This window comes from Macaca fascicularis, chromosome 13 (assembly GCF_037993035.2).
Source record: "Macaca fascicularis isolate 582-1 chromosome 13, T2T-MFA8v1.1".
Lineage (NCBI taxonomy): Eukaryota > Metazoa > Chordata > Mammalia > Primates > Cercopithecidae > Macaca > Macaca fascicularis.
In genome coordinates this window covers 118,614,519-118,638,206 of record NC_088387.1, presented here as the reverse complement: position 1 = coordinate 118,638,206, position 23,688 = coordinate 118,614,519, and the positions used below count along the sequence as shown (strand labels likewise).

Sequence of the window (23,688 nt, the reverse complement as noted above, 5' to 3'; positions counted from 1 at the left end):
GCCACAGACTAGGAGAATTTATTTGCAAAAGACATATCTGGTAAAGGACTGTTATCCAAAATATACAAAGAACTCTTAAAGTTCAACCATAAGAAAACAAACAACCTGATTAAAAAATGGGCCAAAGACCTGAACAGACACCTCACCATAGAAGAGGTACAGATGGCAAATAAGCACATGAAAATATGTTCCATGTCATATGTCATCAGGGAATGCAGATTACAACAAGGAGATACCACTGTACATCCAGAAGCACGGCCAGAATCCAGAACACTGAGCACACCAGAGGCTGGGAGGGTGCGGAGCAGCAGGAATCCTCACTCCCTGCTGATAGGAACAACTGGGACAGTCAACTTGGAAGACGGTTTGGCAATTTCACATAAAACTAAACATACTCTTACCATACTATCTGTGATTGTTAATACTGAATGTCAACTTGATTGCATTAAAGGATGCAAAGTATTGATCCTGGATGTGTCTGTGAGGGTGTTGCCAAAGGAGATGAACATTTGAGTCAGTGGGTTGGGAAAGGCAGACCCACCCTTAATCTGGGTGGGCACCATCTCACCAGCTGCCAACACAGCTAGAACATAAAGCAGGCGGAAAAATGTGAAAAGGCTAGACCGGCCTAGCCTCCCAGCCTACATCTTTCTCCTGTGCTGGATCCTTCCTGCCCTTGAACATCAGACTCCAAGTTCTTCAGTTTGGGGGCTCGGACTGGCTCTCTCTGCTCCTCGGCTTACAGACGGCCTATTGTCAGACCCTGTTATTGTGTGAGTTAATACTTAATAAACTCCCTTTTATATATATATCTCTGTCCTGTTAGTTCTGTCCCTCTAGAGAACCCTGACTAACACACTATCCAGCAATTGTGTTCCTTGATATTTACCAAAAGGAGCTGAAAACTTATGTCCACACAAAAACCTGCAAGAGGATGTTTACAGCAGCTGTATCCATTAATTGCCAAAACTTGGAAGCAGGCAAGATGTCCTTCAGTAGGTAAATGGATAAACTGTGGTACATCCAGGCAGTGGAATATTACTCAGCAATAAAAAGAAATGAGCTACCAAGCCACAAAAAGACAAGGGAGAATCTTTGATGCATCTTATTATGTGAAAGGAGCTAGTGTGAAAAGGTTATCAACTGTATGATTCCAACTATGGGATATTCTGGAAAAGGTAAAGCTATGGAGGCAGTGAAAAGATCAGTGGTTCCCTGGGGCTGCGTGGGGAGGAGTGGAGATCAGTGGTTCCCCGGGGCTGGGCGGGGAGGAATGGAGAGGTGGACCACAGAGGGTTTTTAGGGCAGAGAAACGACTCTGTATGACTTGAGAATGGTGGACATGTGTCATTATACATTTGTTCAAATCCACAGAATGTACAACAGCAAGAGTGGACCCTAATGTGAACTGTAGACTTTGGGTGGTCCTGATGTGCCAGTGCAGGTTCATCAGTTGAAACAATGTACTGCTCTGGGGAGAGAGGTTGATAAGGGGGAAGACTGTGCAGGTCAGGGGGATGGGTGTGTATGGGAAGTTTCTATATCTGCTTCTCAATTTTGCTGTGAAGTTAAAACACTGCCCTAAAAAACAAAGTCCAATAAAACTTACTTTTATTTTTATTTTTTTGAGACAGAGTCTCTCTCTGTCACCAGGCTGGAGTGCAGTGGCGCGATCTCGGCTCACTGCAACCTCCACCTCCCGGGTTCAAACAATTCTCCTGCCTCAGCTTCCCAAGTAGCTGGGACTACAGGCCCACACCACCACACCCAGCTAATTTTTGTATTTTTAGTAGAGACAGAGTTTTACCATGTTGGCCAGGATGGTCTCGATCTCTTGACCTCATGATCCACCTGCCTCAGCCTCCCAAAGTGCTGGGATTACAGGCGTGAACCACCGCATCTGGACTTACTATTTATTTATTTTTTATTTTTTTGAAAAAAAATTTTTTTTTTTTTTTGGAGACAAAATCTGGCTCTGTCGCCCAGACTGGAGTGCAGTGGCACGATCTCAGCTCACTACAAGCTCCGCCTCCCAGGTTCACGCCATTCTCCTGCCTCAGCCTCCCAAGTAGCTGGGACTACAGGCGCCCACCACCACGCCCGGCTAATTTTTTTTTTTATTTTTAGTAGAAATGGGGTTTCACCGTGTTCACCAGGATGATCTCAATCTCCTGACCTTGTGATCCACCCGCCTCGGCCTCCCAAAGTGCTGGGATTACAGGTGTGAGCCACCGCGCCCGGCCGAAAAAATTGTTTTAAACTGAAAGCATTCAGACGCACAGAAGCTGAAGGAATCCTTAACAACAGATGTGCACTACAGGAAATGTTACACGAAGTCCTTCAGGCAGTAAGGAAAGAATGTCAGACAGAAACATGGCCCCCACACCACAGAATAAGGAACACTTGGAATGAGAGCTACACGGGTAATCAGAGAAGATTTTCTTCTTCTTATTCAAATCTCTTTACAAGGTAACTTACTATTTAAACAAAAATAAAAACACTGTACTGTGGGGTTTGTAAAAGTAAACTGGGCCGGGCACAGTGGCTCATGCCTGCAATCCCAGCACTATGGGAGGCTGAGGCACGCAGATCGCTTGAGCTCAGGAGTTCAAGACCAGCCTGGCAACACAGTGAGATTCTGTCTCAAAAAAAAAAAAAACAGTCAATTGTCTGAAACAATGGCACCAAGACGAGGTGGAGAAACAGAAGCTCAAGCTGTGCCGACACGCAGAGGTGCACTAATACTTGAAGGCTGGCAGGTCGGTCAAGGATGAAACTTCTGGTTTCTGGTTGGACACGTAAAGCACTTGGAAGTCTTACTCCCCTTCTTAGATCCAACACAGAACTGAAGTCCCTGGATAAATTACCACCTTGAATCTGGAGAGAGACGCGGATACACAGAACCACAGCTGAGATCAGTTTCCCAGGAGCCATGAACTGGCAGGAACACTTCCCAGGCAATTTGGAGAAACTGCTGCAGGCTGAGTGTGGACTAGCTTGAGAGAGACCTTGGGTGCCTGGTATGACAGGGACACTGCACTTTTATGGGTTTGCACATCCAGAAACCCCCACCTTGTGCTCACAACAAAGATCCGAGAAAAATCCCTTTATGTATCAGGCAATAAAAGGGAAAAAGGAACCATTTTTTTAAAAACCCAGAACTCTGTCCATAACAAAAACCAAGGGAAACAACTTTGCCGGCGCCTTCTCTGTCGTGGGAGAAGGGCAGCTGGCCAACTCCAGCCCTCTCTAGCCCAAAGGAACAAAGAAGAGGCTAAGAAACACTTTGAAGGTCGGCCCAAAAACTCAGGCCCAGTAAAAGACTAAGACCCCTAATCATAAGCCCAAGATTATAGAACACTTCTCCTCCCCAATGCCTCACCCTCACATCAACAGGGCTCCGGAACAATAAGTGAATCAAAGCTGCAAGAAATAAATCTCTTAACAAAGGAGTTTTTAGGAAAGCAAAGACATCCAGGGGAGACAAAACAAAACAAGGAAACCAAAGCCTCTGGCATCTACAGCTACAGCAAACATTCAACACAGCAAAACTTCTACCCAGATAACACAACACCTCACATGAATGGCCTCTTCACCTCAGCTCCTTTTAACAGCTACAGCATATCAGGCTGTCAACAAAAATAACAAGGCATGATATAAGGCGAGAAAAAATATAGTGTGAAGAGACAAAGCAAGCAGCAGAGAGTGACTGGGACATGTCACATATTTTGGAATTATCAGATAGAAAATTTTAAAAATTGTGGCTATATAGTAAGGGTGATATGGTGTGGCTGTGTCCCCACCAGAATCTCATCTTGAATTGTAGTTCCCATAATCCCCACGTGTGGTTGGAAGGAACCAGTGGGAGGTAATTGAATCATGGGGGGTGGCTTTCCCCATGCTATTCTCGTGATAGTAAGTTCTCATGAGATCTGATGGTTTTAGAAGGGGCTTCCCCCTTCAGTCAGCTCACCTTCTTCTCCTTCCTGACATCACGTCGAGAAGGATGTGTTTGCTTCCCCTTCTGCCATGATTGTAAGTTTCCTCCCCAGCCCTGCAGAATTGTGAGTCAATTAAACTTCTTTCCTTTATAAATTACCCAGTCTTGGGCAGTTGTTTATAGCAGCATGAGAACGGACTAATACAAAGGGCTCTATGGAAAAAGTAGACAACATGCAAGAACAGATGGGTAATATAAGCAGAGAGAGGGAAGCTCAGAGAGAATCAAAAGAAAATGCTGGAGATGAAAATCACTCTAACACAAACAAAGAATACCTTTGATGGCTTCATTAGTAAATGGACTAAGCTGAAGGAAGAATCAGCAAGCTTGAAGACATGTCCGTTGAAACTTCCCAAACTGAAGTGCAAAGATAAAAAAAGAATAGAGAGCAGGGATTGGGGGAGAATAAAGTAGCCCTGAACTGTGGAACAATTATAAAAGTTGTAACATATGTATAAACGGTATAACAGAAGTAGAAGAAAGAGAAAAAAGTGAATAAATATTTGAAATAATGTCCACAAATTTTCCAAAATTAATGACAGACACCACACAGATCCAGAAAACTGAGAGAACACCGAGCAGGATAAATGCGAAAATATCTGTACCTAGGCATATCATATTAAACTTGCAGAAAGCAAAAGACAGAAAACCTTGAAAAAGGCCAAAGGAAAAAATGCACCTAACCTATAGAAGAAAAAAGATAAAGAATTACATCAGACCGTTCCTCAGAAACTATACAAGCAAGCAAGAAAAAAAAAACTACCAACCTAGCAATCTGTATCCAGGAGAATTATCCCTTAAAAGTGAAGAAGAAATAAAGACTTTCTCAGACAAACAAAAAAGAAAAGAATTTGTCGCCAGTAGACTGACCTATCTTGCAAATAAATGTTCACAGAAGTTCTTCAAATGAAAAAGAAAATTATGTAAGTCTGAATCTCAGATCTAAATAAAGTGGAAAGAGAGAGTAGAAATAAGAAGAAAACTAAAACACAATCTTTTATTTATTTGTTCTTCATTGATCTACTAGATAACTTTATTCAAAGTAATGTCAGTAATAATGTATTAGGTGATTATGAGATATGGAGAATAAAATAAATAACAGCCATGTTGTAAGAGATGGGAGGGAGGAATTGGGAATACTCAGTTATTGGGTAAATGTATACTATAAACTCTGAGGCAACCACTAAATTTTTTTTTTAATGATAAGCTAAGAGGAGAGAAAGCAGAATCATAGAAAATGTGCAATTAAAACCAGACAAGGCAGAAAAAGAGGGGAATATTTAAAAACAACAATAGGCCGGGCACAGTGGCTCACGCCTGTAATCCCAGCACTTTGGGAGGCCGAGGCAGGTGGATCATGAGGTCAGGAGATCGAGACCATCCTGGCTAACACAGTGAAACCCCGTCTGTGCTAAAAATACAAACAAATTAGTCGGGCGTGGTGGTGGGTGCCTGTAGTCCCAGATACTCAGGAGGCTGAGGCAGGAGAATGGCATGAACCCAGGAGGCAGAGCTTGCAGTCAGCCAAGATTGCGCCACTGCTCTCCAGCCTGGGCAACAGAGTGAGACTCTATCTCAAAACATAAATAAATAAATAAAAATAAAAATAAAATAATAAAGAACAAGCACGACAAATAGAAAACAGTCCCAAATATGGTAGACATTAATTCAACTGTATTAATAACCAATTTAAACATGAATGATCTAAATATACCATTAACAGAAACTATCAAAATGGATTTTAAAAACTAACTATAATACATGTCATCTACAAGAAGCCCTCTCTAAATATAAAGACACAAATAGGTTAAAAGTAAAGGAATGGAGAAAGATATACCATATTAACACTAATCAAAAGAATGCTTCATGCCGGTAATTCCAGCACTTTGCAGGGCCAAGACTAGAAGATCACTTCAGCCCAGGAGTTCAAAAGCAGCCTGGGCAACACAGGGAGATCCCACCTCTATGAAAAATGAAAATGAATTAGCCAGTTGTGGTGGTGTGCACCTGTAGCCCCAGCTGCTTAGGAGGCTGAGATGGGAGGATCACTTGAGTTTGAGAGGTTGAGGCTGCAGTGAGCCATGATGGCACCACTGCATTTCAGCCTGGGTGACAGAGAAATACTTTGTCAAAAAAGGAAGAAGGGAAGAAGGAAGGGAAAGAGAAGGCAAGAAGGAAAGGAGAGGAAAGGAAAGGGAAAGGAAGGAAAGGGAAGGGAGGGGAGGGGAGGAGAGAGGGAGGGGAAGGGGAGTGGAGGGAAAGAAGGAAGGAAGGAAGGAAGGAAGGAAGGAAGGAAGGAAGGAAGGAAGGAAGGAAGGAAGGAGAGAGAGGGAGGGGAAGAAGCTGAGGGAGCTATCTGAATTTTAAAAACAGCAAAATCATCAGAGATAAAGGGGGACATTATGTAATAATAAAAGGGTCAATCTTCCAAGGGAACATAACAATCTTTATCACATATGTATCTAACAGCTGAGCATCAAAATATGTGAGGCTAACACTGACAGAATTGCAAAGAAAGATAGACAAATCCCCTATTATAGTTGGAAATTTCAATACTAACAGTAATTGACATCCAACAAGCAGAAAATCAGTAAAGATATAGTTGATCTGAATAATACCATCAATCAACTGTTCTTATTGGCATTCATAGATTACTTCATTCTACAACAATAGAATATCCATTCTTCTCAAGCTCACAAGAAACATTCACCAAGACAGATAACATTCTGGACCATAAAACAAGTCTCAATATATTTACAAGGACTCAAATTATACAATGTTTATTCTCTGACTACACCGGAAATAAATTAGAAACAAATTAAAAAATCTAGAAAAATTCCCAATTAATTGGAAACTAACAAATATCTAAAAACAAAACAAAACATCCCCACAAGTCAAAGATAAAATTGAAAAGTAAATTAATTAGAATGTATTTAAAATTAAATGAAAATAAAAAATATATCAAAATTATCAAAATTTGTGTGATGCCACTAAAACAGTACTCTGGGGGAAATTTACAACACTAAACCCCCGTACTAAGGAAAGAAAAACAACACTCTGCAAGGCCAACGTGGGAGGATCACTTGAGACCTGGAGTTCAAGACCAACCTGAACAACCTGGTGAGATTCCATCTCTACAAAAACTTTTTTTAAGAAAATTAGCCAGGCCAGGCGTGGTGGCTCATGCCTGTAATCCCAGCACTTTGGGAGGCCAAGACGGGCAGATCACCTGAGGTCGGGAGTTTGAGACCAGCCTGACCAACATGGAGAAACCCCATATCTACTAAAAATACAAAATTAGCTGGATATGGTGGCGCGTGCCTGTAATCCCAGCTACTCGGGAGGCTGAGGCAGGAGAATCACTTGAACCCAGGAGGCGGAGGTTGCAGAGAGCTGAGATCGCACCATTGCACTCCAGCCTGAGCAACAAGAGCAGAACTCCGTCTCAAAAAAATACATATATATATTAGCCAGGCATGGTGGCACATACCTGTAGTCCTAGCTACTCAGGAGGCTGAAGTGGGAGGACTGCTGGAGCCCAGGCATTCGAGACTGCAGTGAGCTATGATTGCACCACTGCACTTTAACCTGGGTGGCAGAACAAAATAATAATATTAATAATGTCTGTTTCTAAAATAATAATAAAAATAATGATGAAGAAAGAACTCAAATCAGTGACTTCAGCTTCCACCTAGGGAATTTAGATAAAGGAGCAAATTAAAACATGTAAAAGAAGACAAGTTATAAAGGTCAGAGCAGAATCCAATGAAATAAAAAATAGAAAAAGAGAAAAATTAATGAAACCTAAAGTTTTTTGAGAGGATCAATATAATTGATAAGTCTCTATCCAGACTCACGAAAGAGAGAGAAGACACAAATTATCAGTATCAGGAATGAGAGAAGACAGCACTACATACTCTACAGATATTAAAAGGATAATAGAAAATATTCCAAATAATTTTACGGCAATAAATCTGACAACTCAAATGAAATGGACAACTGCTTTGAGAGAAACAAACAAATAATGCTCATTCAAGAAAAAAATGGGTTAACTGAATAGCCCTACTGTCTAGTAAAGAAATTGAACTCACAGTTAAAAACCTTCCCACAAAGAAAACTACAAGCCAGGCCGGGCGCGGTGGCTCAAGCCTGTAATCCCAGCACTTTGGGAGGCCGAGGCGGGCGGATCACAAGGTCAGGAGATCGAGACCACGGTGAAACCCCGTCTCTACTAAAAATACAAAAAATTAGCCGGGCGCGGTTGTGGGCGCCTGTAGTCCCAGCTACTCGGGAGGCTGAGGCAGGAGAATGGCGTGAACCCGGGAGGCGGAGCTTGCAGTGAGCTGAGATCGCGCCACTGCACTCCAGCCTGGGCGACAGAGCGAGACTCCGTCTCAAAAAAAAAAAAAAAAAAAAAAAAAAGAAAACTACAAGCCAAGATGGCTTCACTGGTGAATCTCCGAACATAAGGAAAGAATAATACTATCTACAAATACTCTTCCAAAAAATTGAACAGGAGGGACTACTTCCCAGCTCATTTTATGAGATCTGCATGACTCTGATATGAAATTCAAACTAAGACACTGATATAGTTTGGCAATGTGTCTCCACCCAAATCTCATGTTAAATAGTAATCCTCAATGTTGGAGGTGGGACCTGGTGGGAGGTGACTGGACGACGGTGATGGATTTCTCATGAATGGTTTACACCACTCCCTTGGTGCTGGCTTCACCACAGTGAGTGACTTCTTGCAAGATCTGGCTATTTAAAACTGGGTGGCACCTCATTCTCTCTCTTGTTCCCACTCCTGTTATGTGAGATACCTGCTCCCACTTTGCCTTCTGCCATGACTATAAGCTTCCTGAGGCCTCTCTAGAAGTAGAAGGAGTGGGGCATTGCTATAAAGATACCTGAAAATATAGAAGCAGCTTTGGAATTGAGTAACAAGCAGAGATTAGAAGTGTGTAGAAGGTTCAGAAGGAGAGAGAAAATATGAGGGAAAGTCTGGAACTTTTTAGAGACTGGTTATTTGATTGTGACCAAAATGCTGATAGTCATACACACAATAAAGTCCAGGCCAATGAGGTCTCAGATGGAAATGAGGAACATATCGGGAATTAGAGCAAACATCATACATGTTTGCCTCAGCAAAGAACTTGTCTGCATTCTGTTCATGCCCTAGGGATCTGTGGAAGTTTGAATTTGAGAGTGATGACCTAGGGTATATGGTAGAAGAAATTTTTAAGCACCAAAGTGTTCAAGATGTTTCCTGCCTGCTTCTAACAGCCTGTGTGCAGATGCAAGAGCAAAGGAATGACCTGAAGCTGGAACTTACATTTAAAAGGGAAGCAGAGCATAAAAGTTTGGAAAATTTGCAACTTGGCCACATGGCAAAGAAATAAAAAGTTTTTGAGAGAGGATTTCAAGCAGATTTGTAGAGCAACCACTTCCTTGAGAAATTTACATAACTACAAAGAAGCCAAGGGCTGATAGCCAAGACAATGGGGAAAAAACCTCAAAGGCATTTCAGAGACCTCTTCCTAGAGAAATTTGCATAACTTCAAAGATAGCCAAGGCAATGGGGAAAAAAACCTCAAATGCATTTCAGTGACCTTCAGGCAGCCCCTCCCATCACAGGGCAAGAGGTCTAAAAGGAGAGAATGGTTTCATGGGCCAGGCCCAGAGCCCCTTTGCCCTGCAGAGCCTCAGGACACTGCTCCCTGCATCCCAAGTGCTTGGGTTCTGCTACGGTTCTAGCCTCAGATCAAAAGGGCCCAGGTACAGCTCGGGCCACAGCTCCAGAGGGCACAAGCCATGAGCCTTTGTGGCTTCCATGTGTTACTAAGCCTGTGAGTGCACAGAGTGCAAGGGCTGAGGCTTGGGATTCTCCAACTAGATTTCAGAGAATGTATGGAAAAGCCTGGGTGTCTAGACAGAAGTCTGTTGCAGGGTAGAAGCCCTCATGCAGAACCTCTACTAGGACAGTGCAGAGGGGAAATGTGGGGTTGAAGTCCCCACACAAAGTCCCCACTGGAGTACTGCGTAGGCGCTGTGGGAAGAGAACCACCATCCTGCAGACCCAAGAATGATAGATTCACTGGCAGCTTGCACCCTGCACCTGCAAAAGCTATAGACACTCAAAGCCAGCCCATGACAGCAGCCTCAGAAGCCCCTGCAAAGCCACAGAGGCACAGCTGCCTAAGGCCTTGGGAGCCCACTCCTTGCACCAGTGTGCCCTAGATGTGGGACATGGAGTCAAAGGGTATCATTTTGGAGCTTTAAGATTTAGTGGCTGCCCTGCTGAATTTTGAACTTTCATGGGTCCTGTAGCTCCTTTCTTTTGACCAATTTCACCCTTTTAGAATGAGAATATTTACCTAATGCCTTTACCCCCTTTGTATCTTGGGAGTAACTAACTTGTTTTGATTTTACAGGCTCACAGGTAAAAGGAGATGAGTATCAGATGAGACTTTGGACTTGAACTTGGGACTTTTGAGTTATTGCTAGAACAAGTTAAGACTTTGGGGGACTATTGGGAAGAGATTATTGTATTTTGAAATTCAAGAAGGGCATGAGATTTGGGAGGGGCCAGGGTCAGAATAATACAGTTTAGATTTGTGTCTGTACCCAAATTTCATATTGAAATGTAATCCCCAGTATTGAAAGTGGGACCTGGTGGGAGGTGAGTGGATCATGAGGATGGATTTCTCATGAATGGCTTAGCACTATCTTCTTGGTGCTATCCTTGCTACAGTGAGTAATTTCCTGTGAGATCTGGTCATTTAAAATGGTGTGACACCTTGCACTCTCTTTCATTCCCACTCCTGTTATGTGAGATGCCTGCTCCTACTTTGCCTTCTGCCATGACTGTAAGCTTCCTGAAGCCTCCCCAGAAGCAGATGGCGGTGCCAGGAAACAGATGCTTCCTGTAGAGCCTGCAGAACTGTGGGCCAATTAAACCTCTTTTCTTATAAATTACACAGTTTCAGGTATTTCTTTATAGCAATGCAAGAATGGCCTCATACAGACATTAAAAGAAAAAAGAAAGAAAATATTGCATTAGTAGTGATAGTGCTTGTCCTGGAAATCCAGGGCTCCCTTACCTTTTCTTCATAATTTGGTAGTTTATCTTTGCATATGGTTATGATGTCCATCCAGGAGTAGTTCCTCTCTCTTCGGATCTTTTCTAATTCTGGATCATTCTCATATTTGTCAGCATCCAGCTAAAAGAGTTAACCCACCACAAACAAGAGCTCAGATTAACAAGGAGATGTAGAAACATTCCCTTTCTGGATCTCCAATATGATTTTATACTCCAAATTTATCATTTGTTATTTTTTCAACCATCAACTAATTCTCTTCATTTCTTCTACCCATTTAATGGATTTTCCATTCTCCAATACACCAGCTATACATACAATGGATTTCTGTTTGATTTCTGCCTCCCTTCTCTGCAACAGTCCATCCCGGGGAATTCTTTTTCCCATTTTGAGATGATGGTCCCACCAACTCAAGCCTGTCTGACCTATCCACAGGTCCCTCACTGTGCCCTGTTTCTCTGCCACCATCCCACTCATGAGTCTCATTGATCCTCAATGCCATTTCTTTGGTCAGTTTGTTTCCATGAGCCAAAACATTGTATGCTCTCACAGCTTGCAAATAAAACTCAAGTTAATTAGGCTGAGTTAATTAACCTTCTATCATCTGGCTTTTCTACATCTATCTGTTCCTTGTCTCCTACTTTTTAAAGAACTCTACATTCTAAACCAAATAGGATTGACTATCTTAAAAATATTTGATATTTAACATCCCCACAACCTTGCTCATGAGTTTTCTATGCCTAAAATTCCCATTCAACATTTTCATTTATTACAGTTCTATCGCTATTAAGGTTCAATTTTACTGTTCCTTCCTTATGAAGCACTTCCCTGATGAAGCTCCAGACAGAATTAATCTGAACTCTTAAAACTACTGGCAGTGAATTTAGCACACTTTATGTTTTGCAATAAACTGCACATTATATCATCACTACTTAACTGAACAACAAACTCCAGTGTTGCCGCAAGTCAGGGACCCCAAATGGAGGGACCAGCTGGAGCCGCGGCAGAGAAACATAAATTGTGAAGATTTCATGGACATTTATCAATTCTCAAATAATACTTTTATAATTTCTTATGCCTGTCTTTACTTTAACCTCTTAATCTAATTCTGGATCTTCATAAGCTGAGGATGTACGTCACCTCAGGACCACTATGATAATTGTGTTAACTGTACAAATTGATTGTAAAACATGTGTGTTTGAACAATATGAAATCAGTGCATCTTGAAAAAGAACAGAATAACAGCGATTTTTAGGGAACAGGAGAAGACAATCATAAGGTCTGACTGCCTCCTGAGGGGTCGGGCAAAAAGAGCCATATTTTTCTCCTTGCAGAGAGCCTATAAATGGATGTGCAAGTAAGGAAGATATCACTAAACTCTTTTCCTAGCAAGGAATATTAATATTAATACCCTGGGGAAGGAATGCATTCCTTGGGGGAGGTCTATAAATGGCCACTCTGGGAATGTCTGTCTTATGCAATTGAGGTAAGGACTGAGCTATGCCCTGGTCTCCTGCAGTACCCTCAGGCTTACTAGGGTGGGGAAAAACTCTGCCCTGGTAAATCTGTGGTCACACCGGTTCTCTGCTCTCGAACCGTTTTCTGTTATTTAAGATGTTTATCAAGACAATACGTGCACGGCTGAACATAGACTCTTATCAGTGGTTCTGTTTTTGCCCTTTGCCTTGTGATCTTTGTTGGACCCTTATCAGTAGTTCTGCTTTTAGGTCAGGCGTGGTGGCTCATGCTTGTAATCTCAGCACTTTGGGAGGCCGAGGCCGGTGGATCACCTGAAGTCAGGAGTTCAAGACCAGCCTGGCCAACATGGTGAAACCCCTCTCTACTAAAAATGCAAAAATTAGCCAGGTATGGTGGCAGGTGCCTGTAATCCCAGCTACTCGGGAGGCTGAGACAGGAGAATCACTTGAACCCAGGAGGCGGAGGTTGCAGTGAGCCGAGATCGCACCACTGTACTCCAGCCTGGGCAACAAAGAGTGAAACTCCGTCTCAAAAAAAAAAAAAGTAGTTCTGCTTTTGCCCTTTGCCTTGTGATCTTTGTTGGACCCTTATCAGTAGTTCTGCTTTTGCCCTTTGTCCTGTTCCCTCAGAAGCATGTGATCTTTGTTAAACTCTTATTAGCAGTTCTACATTTTGCCCTTTGAAGCATGTGATATTTGTACCTACTCCCTGTTGTTACACCCCCTCCACTTTTGAAACCCATAATAAAAACTTGCTGTCTGAGACTCAGGTGGGCATCACGGTCCTACCGATATGTGATGTCATCCTCGGTGGCCCAGCTGTAAAATTCCTCTCTTTATACTGTCTCTCTTTATTTCTCAGCTGGCTGACACTTATGGAAAATAGAACCTATGTTGAAATATTGGGGGCGGGTTCCCCCAATACTCTAGAATGTATTAAAGTACTAGTCATAGATACGCTATTTTCTACAAAGATGACTCTAAAACTTAGCACATCCACTGCGTGATATGCACAGTACTATTTGCTATGGTCTGAATGTGCCCACCCCAAATTCTTATGTGGGAACTTAACACAAATGAGACAGTATTAAGGGGTGGGACCTTTAGGATGTGATTAAGTCAAGCCCTCATTTATAGGATTAGTGGCCTTATAAGAGAGATGGAGCTGGGCGCTGCAGCTCACACCTATAATCCCAGCACTTTGGGAGGCCAAGGCGGGCAGATCACCTGAGGTCAGGGGTTCAAGACCAGCCTGTCCAACATGGTGAAACCCCATCTCTACTAAAAATACAAAAATTAGCCAGGCATGGTGGTACATGCCTGTGATCCCAGCTACTCGGGAGGCTGAGGCAGGAGAATCACTTGAACCCAGGAGGCAGAGGTTGCAGTGGGCCAAGATTGCGCCACCAGCCTGGATGACAAAGTGAGGCTCCATCTAAAAAAAAAAAAAAGAAAAAAGAAAAGAAAAAGAAAAAAAAGAGAGAGAGAGGGAGAGAGGTAAGGGAGCAGTTTGCCCCCTCCACCACGAGGACAGAGCAAGGAAATGGCTATCTATGAGGACAGGATCATCATCAGACACTGAATCTGCTGGCACCTTAATCATGGACTTCTCAGCCTCTAGAACTGTAAGAAATAAATTGCTGTTGTTTATAAATTGCCCAGTTTAAGCTATTTTTGTCATTTTGTTATAGCAGCAGGTATTTAGTTTATTCTAAAGGGATTTAGTTTATTCAAGCTAAAATAATCTTCCAATTGTATGTATGCGAAAAGGCTTTTTAGAACTCTGTGTCACGAATAACAGATTAGTAACAGATACACAAACATGTCCATTTGTGTTACCTCTGTTAAAAATTATGGGAGATGTTATATATATATATAATGTTTATACGGGGTGTGTGTGTGGTTTTTTTGTTTTTTGGGTTTTTCTACAGATGAGGTCTCAAACTTCTAGCTTCAGGCAATCTGCCCGCCTCGGCCTCCCAAAGTGCTGGGATGACAGAAGCCACCATGTCTGGCCCAGCAGAGGTCATTGTTTTGGACTAAGCCACTGCACTAGGCCCCACGAGGAGACCAAACCAAAATGGAGCCACTCATGCCATATGCCACATGATCAAACTAAAACTTTAAAGAAGCAGGTGAATCTCAGACCAGCTTTTCCTGAGATCAGAAGATTCCTGTCTTCCTGAATCAGAATAAGGAAGTCGCTTTTGCTTTAACTCTTAGAAAAAAGTAACCTAACGTAACTTGATGTTAACCAATCAGCTGTTTTCCCTATTGTTATGTTTCTTTGTTGCCACCACACAAAACCCACTGTTGTGCTATTACCCTGTGGAGCTCTTATTCTATTTTGTAGAATGGAGGCTGCCCTATTCACGAATCAAGAATAAAAGTCAATTAGATCTTTAACTAAATTTGTTGTAATTTTGTCTTCCGACATCACTGATCCACAATGGATATTAAGAAAGCACACAGGCCAGGTGCGGTGGCTCGCGTCTCTAATCCCAGCACTTCGGAAAGCCAAGGACGTCAGATCACCTGAGGTCAGGAGTTCAAGACCAGCCTGACCAACATGGAGAAACTCTGTCTCTACTAAAGATACAAAATTAGCCAGGCATGGTGGCATGTGCCATGTAATTCCAGCCACTCGGGAGGCTGAGACATGAGAATGGCTTGAAACCGGGAAGAGGAGGTTGCCATGAGCCATGATCACGCCACTGCACTAGAGCGTGGGCAAAAAGAGCGAAACTCTTGTCTCAAAAAAAAAAAAAGAAAGAATACAAAAATACACAGGACATTAAAACCACAGAGTAAACATGATTTAATTTTGATAGCCCTTTGACTCAAGAGCAGAACTAGACAGTAGGAAAAACTGTTTTGAGCCCATGTAATAATCTAAAAGATGCCTATGAAATCTTTTTTTATTCTTTGAATACATTTAGAAGTTAACCTGTAAGCTCATTGTTGTTCTTAAAACCCTCAAATGCACAATGAAACTCCCCAGGTGTATTAATGTGAACCCTCTGGTTCTTTGGATTGTGGATAAATTAGACATTATACGCCAAAATGTATTCTCCTCTCATTAATGGAAAACTATAAACCATTTGATTGCTTTGAAGATAGTACCCTCCAGCAAGGTAAGTGTTACATCTTTTCCTCGGAAAGGGCAAATACTATGTAAACATTAACATGCATGCCCTGTTTGGCACTGGTATGCCAATTGTCACTTCCCTCTTCTGTTATTTGGGATACAACAAGATGATCTCCAAATATATTACGCTGGAATATTCTATTCTATAATCCTTTCCCAAGGGAAAAAGTGTGATAATTGTGTTAACTGTACAAATTGTAAAATCAATCAATGGTCCCGGGTAATCCTGTGTATTTTATTTAAATCACAAGAATGCACATTAGATCCAGTGACCCCTCAGCCTATCCCTGAGGCCTCCCCTGGCCCTCTCCTCTGCAGTAAACCTTTGTTACCGCAAAACCACTTGCAAATAAACAAGGTGAGCGTATCAGGACTGGTGCTGTGCAAGCAATGGGACACCTGTGCAAAGCCTTGCAGCGCCTTGCAAAGCTAGCGTTACAGAGGCAGGGCTGACACCGGGCCCGGCCGGTACCCAAGCCAGCTCCACCGCCTGCTGGAGACGCCCCCACCCCACCACCGATAGCGACCCCCCAGGACCCTCGACAGACCGCAGCAGCACCCCGCCTGGATCTGGAGGTGCCTGGTCCCTCCCCCAGGACACTTCCATGCGGAGTCCCCCTTCCTCCGATATAAGAGAAACCCCTGGGCCTTTGACCGGGGGCAGCCAGACGGGCGCTGGGCGTTGGACAAGGCCAAGCATCCCACGAGCTCGCAGCCCAGCCGGCCGATCCTCTAGGCCGCTGCCAATCCCGGGGCTGCGCGTGCGCAGCGAGTCCCGGGTGCGAAGCCCCTCACTCGCCAACTCTGCTGCTGAGCATGCGCAGCACACCCCAAGCCACAGAAACAGACCGCCGACCCCGCTAGCCCCGCTGCTGAGCATGCGCAGCACACCCCAGACCAGAAACGGAGCGCCGACCCCCACTAGCCCTGCTGCTGAGCATGCGCAGCACACCCCAGGCGCCGGAAGCCGACCGTCGACCCCTTAAACTCCGCTGTTGAGCATGCGCAGCACACCCCAGGCGCTGGGAGCGGACCGCCGATCTCCCAATGCAACTGCTGAGCATGCGCAGCACACGCAGGCGCCGCGCAGGAGGCCCTGACCGTCCAGCCGCACTGCTGAGCGAGAGCAGCCCGCCCCAGGCACCAGGAGCGGCCACGGACCCCCTTTCCCGCTGCTGAGCATGCGCAGCATACGGCGGCTCCCGGGCCGCTACCCGGCACCCGGAGGAGGCTGGGCTGTGCGCTTCGCTCGGGGGTCGGCGTCGCCCGCACGCTCTGCGAGCTTTCGGGCCGCGTACCTTCCAGTAGAGCACCCCCAGCCGCCGGAGCTGTTCCAGGCCCACCGGGCGGTCGGGGTCGGGGCGGTGGGGTTGCCGCGGGTCGCCCGGGGCGTCGTCCATGTACCAGGCCTGCACCATGACGCGCAGAGCGGGAGCTGTGTTCCAACCGTAGGGCCGCGCTCGGAGCCCGGCGGCCGCGCTTTCTTTTATAGGGAGACGTAGAAGCGCCGAGAAGCCGGGATTGGGCGGCGGGGCGGAGGCAGGACCGGCGCGGGGCAGGCCCCACAGCTCCGCTTTTCGGAGGCAAAGGCATTCAAGCCCCGGCCCTGCCCTGGGCACCCTCGGACCTGCCTGAGGCCCGTGGCCCGGGGTCAGCAGTTCTCCAGACGCGCCGGGGGCTGGGTGAAGCTCACCGTAGGCATCGCACGTGCCTTGTGTATGCCGTTGCCGTCTCCCTGCACCTTCAGAGCAATCTTGTGAGGCAAACGACGTTAAACGTGTTTAGAGCAAGGAAAGCAAATGCAAATAATAATAATAAGGATTTTGTTAAGCTCATGCAACCCATATGGGTACGGTTGAGACTTGACAGCTGGGATCCCAGGTATGGGGTGAGACATTGTCCTCCACCTCCCCGCTCTCCAGACTTTTGCAGTATCGGCATTCTGCAATGCTATCTTGTACTTTTTAAACTTCATCTCGTTTCCTCTTTTCATCGTTTCTCCCTTACCCATACACTGTAATGTGCTAGTCTTTGAATAAAAACAAGCTTCCCCTATCCCATTCTGAATTTTTCAGTGTAGCTAATAAAGTCCAGCCGCTTGACCATCCTAGATGTCTTTTCAAACCAACCAACTCAAAAAGATCCGATTATCTCAGCCATTCCCTCAGTGTCTTTAGCAAATAACAATAAAGCATACAGGATTTAAATGAGACTGCTGTAAGAGCACAACCCCAAAGCATGCAAATGACTCTTGAACTTCTAGAAATATTGCACGGAAAATACACACTTCTTTCATTTCTATTCCCTTGCTCTAATGACTTTGCAAATACATCCTCATTAGAGAGCCTACCTCTCCACCTCTTCATTTGACCAGCTTCTACTCATCCTTCGAGACCGCATCTTACACGTCATTGCCCATTTTTCTGCGGCACTCATGACAGCTTCATGCAAGAGTCTAATGGCAATCTCGCACCTCGCATTTTCTCCTTAACCCACCGCGATGAGGCTTCTCTTCTCACCACTGGAGAACTGCTAATGACTGCCATATTGCCAGATCCAACCACGGCACTTCTGTTCCTACCAGTAACTTTCATCACAGTTGCCCATGCCCTTCTTGAAATATTTTCTCATTTTCCTTCATGACGGCATCCTGGCTGCTCCCTCTCAGGCCCCTCGTAGCTCCTGCTCCTCTAACCACTGGCTGGTGGAGCATTCCGGACTCTCCACGTTCTGTCCCTACCCACTCGCTCCAGGCGACTTTCCATGTTGTGCTGCGGGCTCCTACAGCCACATCTCCATCCTGGACCTCATTCCAGAACCTCAGGCTTGAGTATCCAGCTGGTAGTGTCACATACATGGCTGATAAGTATGTCAAACCTAACATGGCCAAAACAACTGATTCCCCACACACACCCCCAAACATGCTTCTCCCTAGCCTTTCCCGTCTCAGTGAACGGCAGCACTGACTGCCCGGTGGCTTAATAAAAAAATCTAGGTGTACTCTCAGTTTTGCTCTCCCTCACCCTCAAGATCCAATCCAATGTATCGGCAAGTCATGTTGCTTTGACATTCGAAATACACTGCAGATCCGTTCACTTCTCTCCAGCCCAATTCTTTCCACCATCTTTTCTTGCCTGATGGAATTGACTGCTGAAATTGCCACCCCCCACCCCCGCCACCGCTTCTATTTTTGCCCCAGTGCAATCCATTCTATGCACAGCACCCAGAGTGACCCTTTAAAAATAGGAGCCAGATGCCAGGCACAGTGGCTCACGCCTGTAATTCCAGCGCTTCGGGAGCCCAAAGAGGGTAGATCGCTTCACCAACCGAGGCAACATGGTGAAACCCCGTCTCTACTAAAAATGCACAAATTAGCTGGCTGTGGTGGTTTGCACCTCTAGTTCCAGCTACTCTGCAGGCTGACAGGAGGATTGCTTGAGCCTGGCAGTCTGAAGTTGCAGTGAGTTGAGATTGTACCACTGTACTCCAGCCTGGGTGACAGAGCAAGACTCTGTCTCAAAAAAAACCAAAAACAAACAAACAAAAAAAACCATGGAATCAAGTCAAGCCCCTTTCTGCTTCAACCCTCCTTTCTATAGCCTGGGCCTGACCACCTCCCAGCCCATCGCCCTCCTGTCTTGTTCTCTGCCCTCCAGCTACTTTGGCCTTTCAGTGTATTTGAGTCGTATGCTCCTCCTTCCTTTGGGCCCTTCACCCATTCACTTTTTCCACCGAAAACGCTCTTCCTTCCTCCAAGTGATTTTCTCCTGTACAAAATTCTAATTTCAGCTTAAATATCCCTTTCTTAGAGAAGCCTTCTCTCACCACTCCCTAGACAACCAGATGAGCTCTCCCTTTTAAACACTTTCATAGTGCTAGGTTAGAGTTTGTCAGGACATGTTGACTTAATGTGTTTTCACCATAGGACTGACCACCCCATGTGTTGTTTGGTACTAGCTGAATGAATGGATTTGTCTGCATTGTTGAGTGCCGCATATACCTTGAGGTCAGAGAATGTGTCGTATTAGTCCTTCAGTGCTTGGTACATAGTAGACATTTTTTTAAAAGTTTATTGAATGAAAATGAAGGGATAGGATGAGGAACACTCCAAATAGTCTTTACTGCCTTACTGTAATTGCACGCCTATCTCATGCTTCTCATTCCCTAGAAAATAGTAATAGTAAGCTGGGTGCAGTGGCTCATGCCTGTAATCCCAACACTTTGAGAGGCCAAGGCGGGAGGATCACTTGAGGCCAGGAGTTCCAGACCAGCCTGGGCAACACAGCAAGCCCCCATCTCTACAAAAAAATATTTGTATTAAAACAAAAAGAAAATAGTAATTGTGACAATAATAATAGCAGTGTGTGCTGGGTAACATTTTAAAGATTTTATGCATATTATTCTTTTTACTCCTCATGATTACACTATGAAGTTGGTATGACTTATTATTCACATTTTAAAAATGAGACGTGGGCTGAGGCAGGAGGACTGCTTGAGCCCAGGAGTTCGAGACCAGTCTGGGCAATGTAGCAAGACCCCATATCATTTAAAAACAAATGAGACAACTAGGACACAAACAGGTTAAGTAACTTATGGTCACACAACCAGAAGTAGCAAAGCTGGTATTTGAGCTCAGAGAGCCCAGTCCAACAGTCTGTACACATAACTGCTAAAATCAAGTACAAGAAGTAATGATACGGGTTTCATCCCATTGTAGAATAAACTTCATCTTGAAATTGGAAGAGTCCTTCCAGTTCCCCTGCCACCCCCAGGCTGCAGCAGCCCCACACCATTGTGTATCTACCGTTTGTTAGCCTCTGTCTTCAGTCGATGTTCCTTTTTTCCTATTAGGTATGGGGGAAACAGTTTTACGCCATAAAAAACATACTTTAGAAAAGCAAGATGATCAAGAGGCTCTGAGGAATCTCCAAGGCAGCCCAGCACTTGCTGCTGGCAGGGGTTCAAGTGGCAGCATCAGATGAGAACAGCACTCATTACTACATACGGACATTGCTAGCCCAGGGGATTCCTCCTTTGAGGGAAATCTTTGGAACTTGAACTATCTCTTCCAGAAGAATAGCCAGCAGTAGCCCAAAAATATGTTTCATGACCAGAATTTATCACCCCAATGTAAGACACTTGGGAAGAATCTGTTTAGATGTTTGGAAAGACAGATGGTCGCCATCGTCGCAGACCTGCACAGACTGTTATCCGTCTGGGCTTTGTGATGTGCTCCCAACCCAGGGGCACGTTAACAAACCGTGCAGGGATACAGCAGAGCCACGGAAGACCTGGACAATTCAAACTGCTGGGATGTGGAACACAGATAAGGCTCTACAGACACGGGCAGCAAGTTTTCTCTGGAAAAGGCCAGATAGTAAATCCTTTAGGTTTTGTAGACCAAGAGTCAACATTGAAGATGTTATATAGGTACTTGTACAACAACCATATTACAGCGTAAAAACCATTCTTAGTTCATGGAACATAGAAAAACAGGCAGCAGACTGAATCTGGCTCATAGCCTGGAGTTTGCCAATGCCTGCTGTGCACTATTAATAATACCTAATTTTTATCTGATGATCAAGTGTACTTTACTTCTGGCCTTTGGAAAGAACTGCCAAGAGTCTGAGATGTGTACCCTCCTTGCAAGCTAAGAAATTAGCCTGTCCCAGATTCATGGGTGTTAACAGAAGACGTGAGATTACCGACTCAGAGACAAAACGCAGCCTATTACTCAGGAGCAACAGCGGTAACAGGAGCCACAGTGTCTGCATCTTTGCAAAGGCTCCTGAACACCAGTCCCCACCAGGGGACTTAAAGAGGGATGATACCTGCATTCTCAGTGGGTTGCATTGTAGGGGAGGAACTTTGATCTTGGGAGAACCAAAATATTTTCCTCCAGATAACTGGTCATACTCAGCTATTCAGCAGAAATGCTTCCTGTGTACTTCCCAATTTGTCACAGAGAATGTTAAAAAAAAAGTCTACTCAAAGGTTGAAATTTAATAAAACCAGTCATTTTTACGGCTTCATTAAAGACATTCTTAAGAGAAGCGGGGTTTTATTTTTGTTTCTGTTGCTTCAGTGCAGGTGTATGAAAAACACAATGAATGCTGGTACAGTGTGTACCATGGTGTGGCTCTCTTGGGCACAGATTGCTGAACTCATCACTGACTTTGCACCCATGAGAGCAATGCTCAACACAGAGAAGAAGGTACATGTCATCCTGGCATTGTGAGAAAAATAGTTTTGACTTCAAACATCCCCATACTGTAAGAACCACAGCTCTCATCTTTTTTGTTCGGGGTACTTTAGGTTGCAGGTGATAGAAATCCAACAAGTTGGCCGGGCGCAGTGGCTCATGCCTGTAATCCCAGCACTTTGGGAGAGCGAGGTGGGCGGATCACAAGGTCAGGAGTTCGAGACCAGCCTGACCAACATGGTGAAACCCTGGGTATGGTGGTGCACGCCTGTAATCCCAGGTACTCAGGAGGGTGAGGCAGGAGAATCACTTGAACCCAGGAGGTGAAGGTTGCAGTGAGCCGAGCTTGCGCACCTGCACTCCAGCCTGGGCAACGGAGCAAGACTCCACCTCAAAAAATGAAAAAAAAAAAGAAAAGAAAGAAGTTCAACAAGTTACCTAAGCAAACAAATGGAAACAAAGATATGTTGGATCACATAAATGAGAAGGGTTAGAGCAGAACGCACCTCGGGCAAGGCTGGATTCAGGGCTGAAAGCATGTTAACAGCTCTGGCTCTGTCTCTTGGTCTATCTTCTCTGTATGTGTGTGTCTCTCTCTTCACTTAGCTTTTCTTCTCTCCCTCTCTCTCTCCTTCTCTTTCTCCCCCCTTTCTCCCTCCTACTGTCTCTCTCTCTTCCTCCCTCTGTCTCTCCTTCTCTCTCTCACCCCTTTTCTCCCTCCTACTGTCTCTCTCTCTTCCTCCCTCTGTCTCTCCTTTCTCTTTCTCTGTCTCCTCCATATCTCAACCCTTTTTTCTCTGTGCATTGTCTGAATACTCAGCTACTAGAAAGGAGTTCTCTGCATAGGTCAGGAAACAGCTGCCAGTAGCTCTAAGACTACACTTGCTTGCAATTCAAGGCAAAAGAGCTCTGTTATGTAATGATTGGATATCCAGTCTCATGGGAGATTCCAGATTGCCCAGCCCTTTAGATCTCTGTGGGAGCCTGAGGTGCAGACTCCACTACCCTGGGCCTGGCCGGGAGCTGCTCTGCCTGGCAGCCCCTCAGCCCATGATCGGTTAGGGAGAGGGGTGTTGGAAGGGCAGACCAACAGGCCAGATGTCCATGACAAATCCTCAGCTGCCAAGGTGCCCTACTTGTGAGTGTTTCCAACAGCTTGCGAGAGAAAGAGACGAGCAAAGCCGCTCTCAACACCATGCCTTCCGGTCTCATACCCTCCCGGCCGTTCCCTGCTGAACCCAGTCTGAGTGCCGCCAGGGCAGACACGATTCTGTGGAGGAGGCTGGGTCTACACCAGGCTTGCTGGGAGGGCCAAACCTGACTTGATGTCTTCTACATGGAACAGCCTGGAGGGCTTGCTGGGAAATAGAGAAAACAGTAAGGGACCAGGGGCATCATAAATAATGGAAGACGGTGGTTGGCTGGAAGCTGCGGAGGAGCATCTGGTGAAAAGATCGTTTCAGGAACAGTTGACAGCTAATGGCTAAAAATATACTATGTTTGCAGTGAAAGTAAGGGTCTCTCTATAAATAAGCCTGGGGTTAACAATCAGACCTGTGTAACGACAACCAGTGAGACTGTCCCAGACCCTACAAGTCAAGGAAGCCTGGCAGGTTCACAGAAGATACCTAAAATGACAAGAGACTGTAATAGATTCCGGTATCAGAGTCAGGCCTAGTAATGCACATGAAAAAAAAAACACTTCCAGAATACCATTCCAAATTAGGTTAGCAAGTGTTGATCATTATTGAAGGTAGGTG

General features: G+C 44.8%; 1 protein-coding gene across 1 annotated transcript in view; it reads right to left on the bottom strand.

Moving 5' to 3' along the window:
• The window catches only part of ADI1 (acireductone dioxygenase 1), a 32,683-nt gene extending 15,495 nt beyond the window's left edge, over positions 1-17,188 (bottom strand). Inside the window, exons 1-2 of the mRNA XM_005576622.4 lie at positions 17,025-17,188; positions 11,104-11,223 (exon numbers count right to left, since the gene is read on the bottom strand). Of these exons, the coding sequence (XP_005576679.1) occupies positions 11,104-11,223; positions 17,025-17,144 (240 nt within the window). The 5' untranslated portion in view covers positions 17,145-17,188. The remainder of the gene's footprint in view (positions 1-11,103; positions 11,224-17,024) is intronic.
• Positions 17,189-23,688: the final 6,500 nt, after the last annotated feature.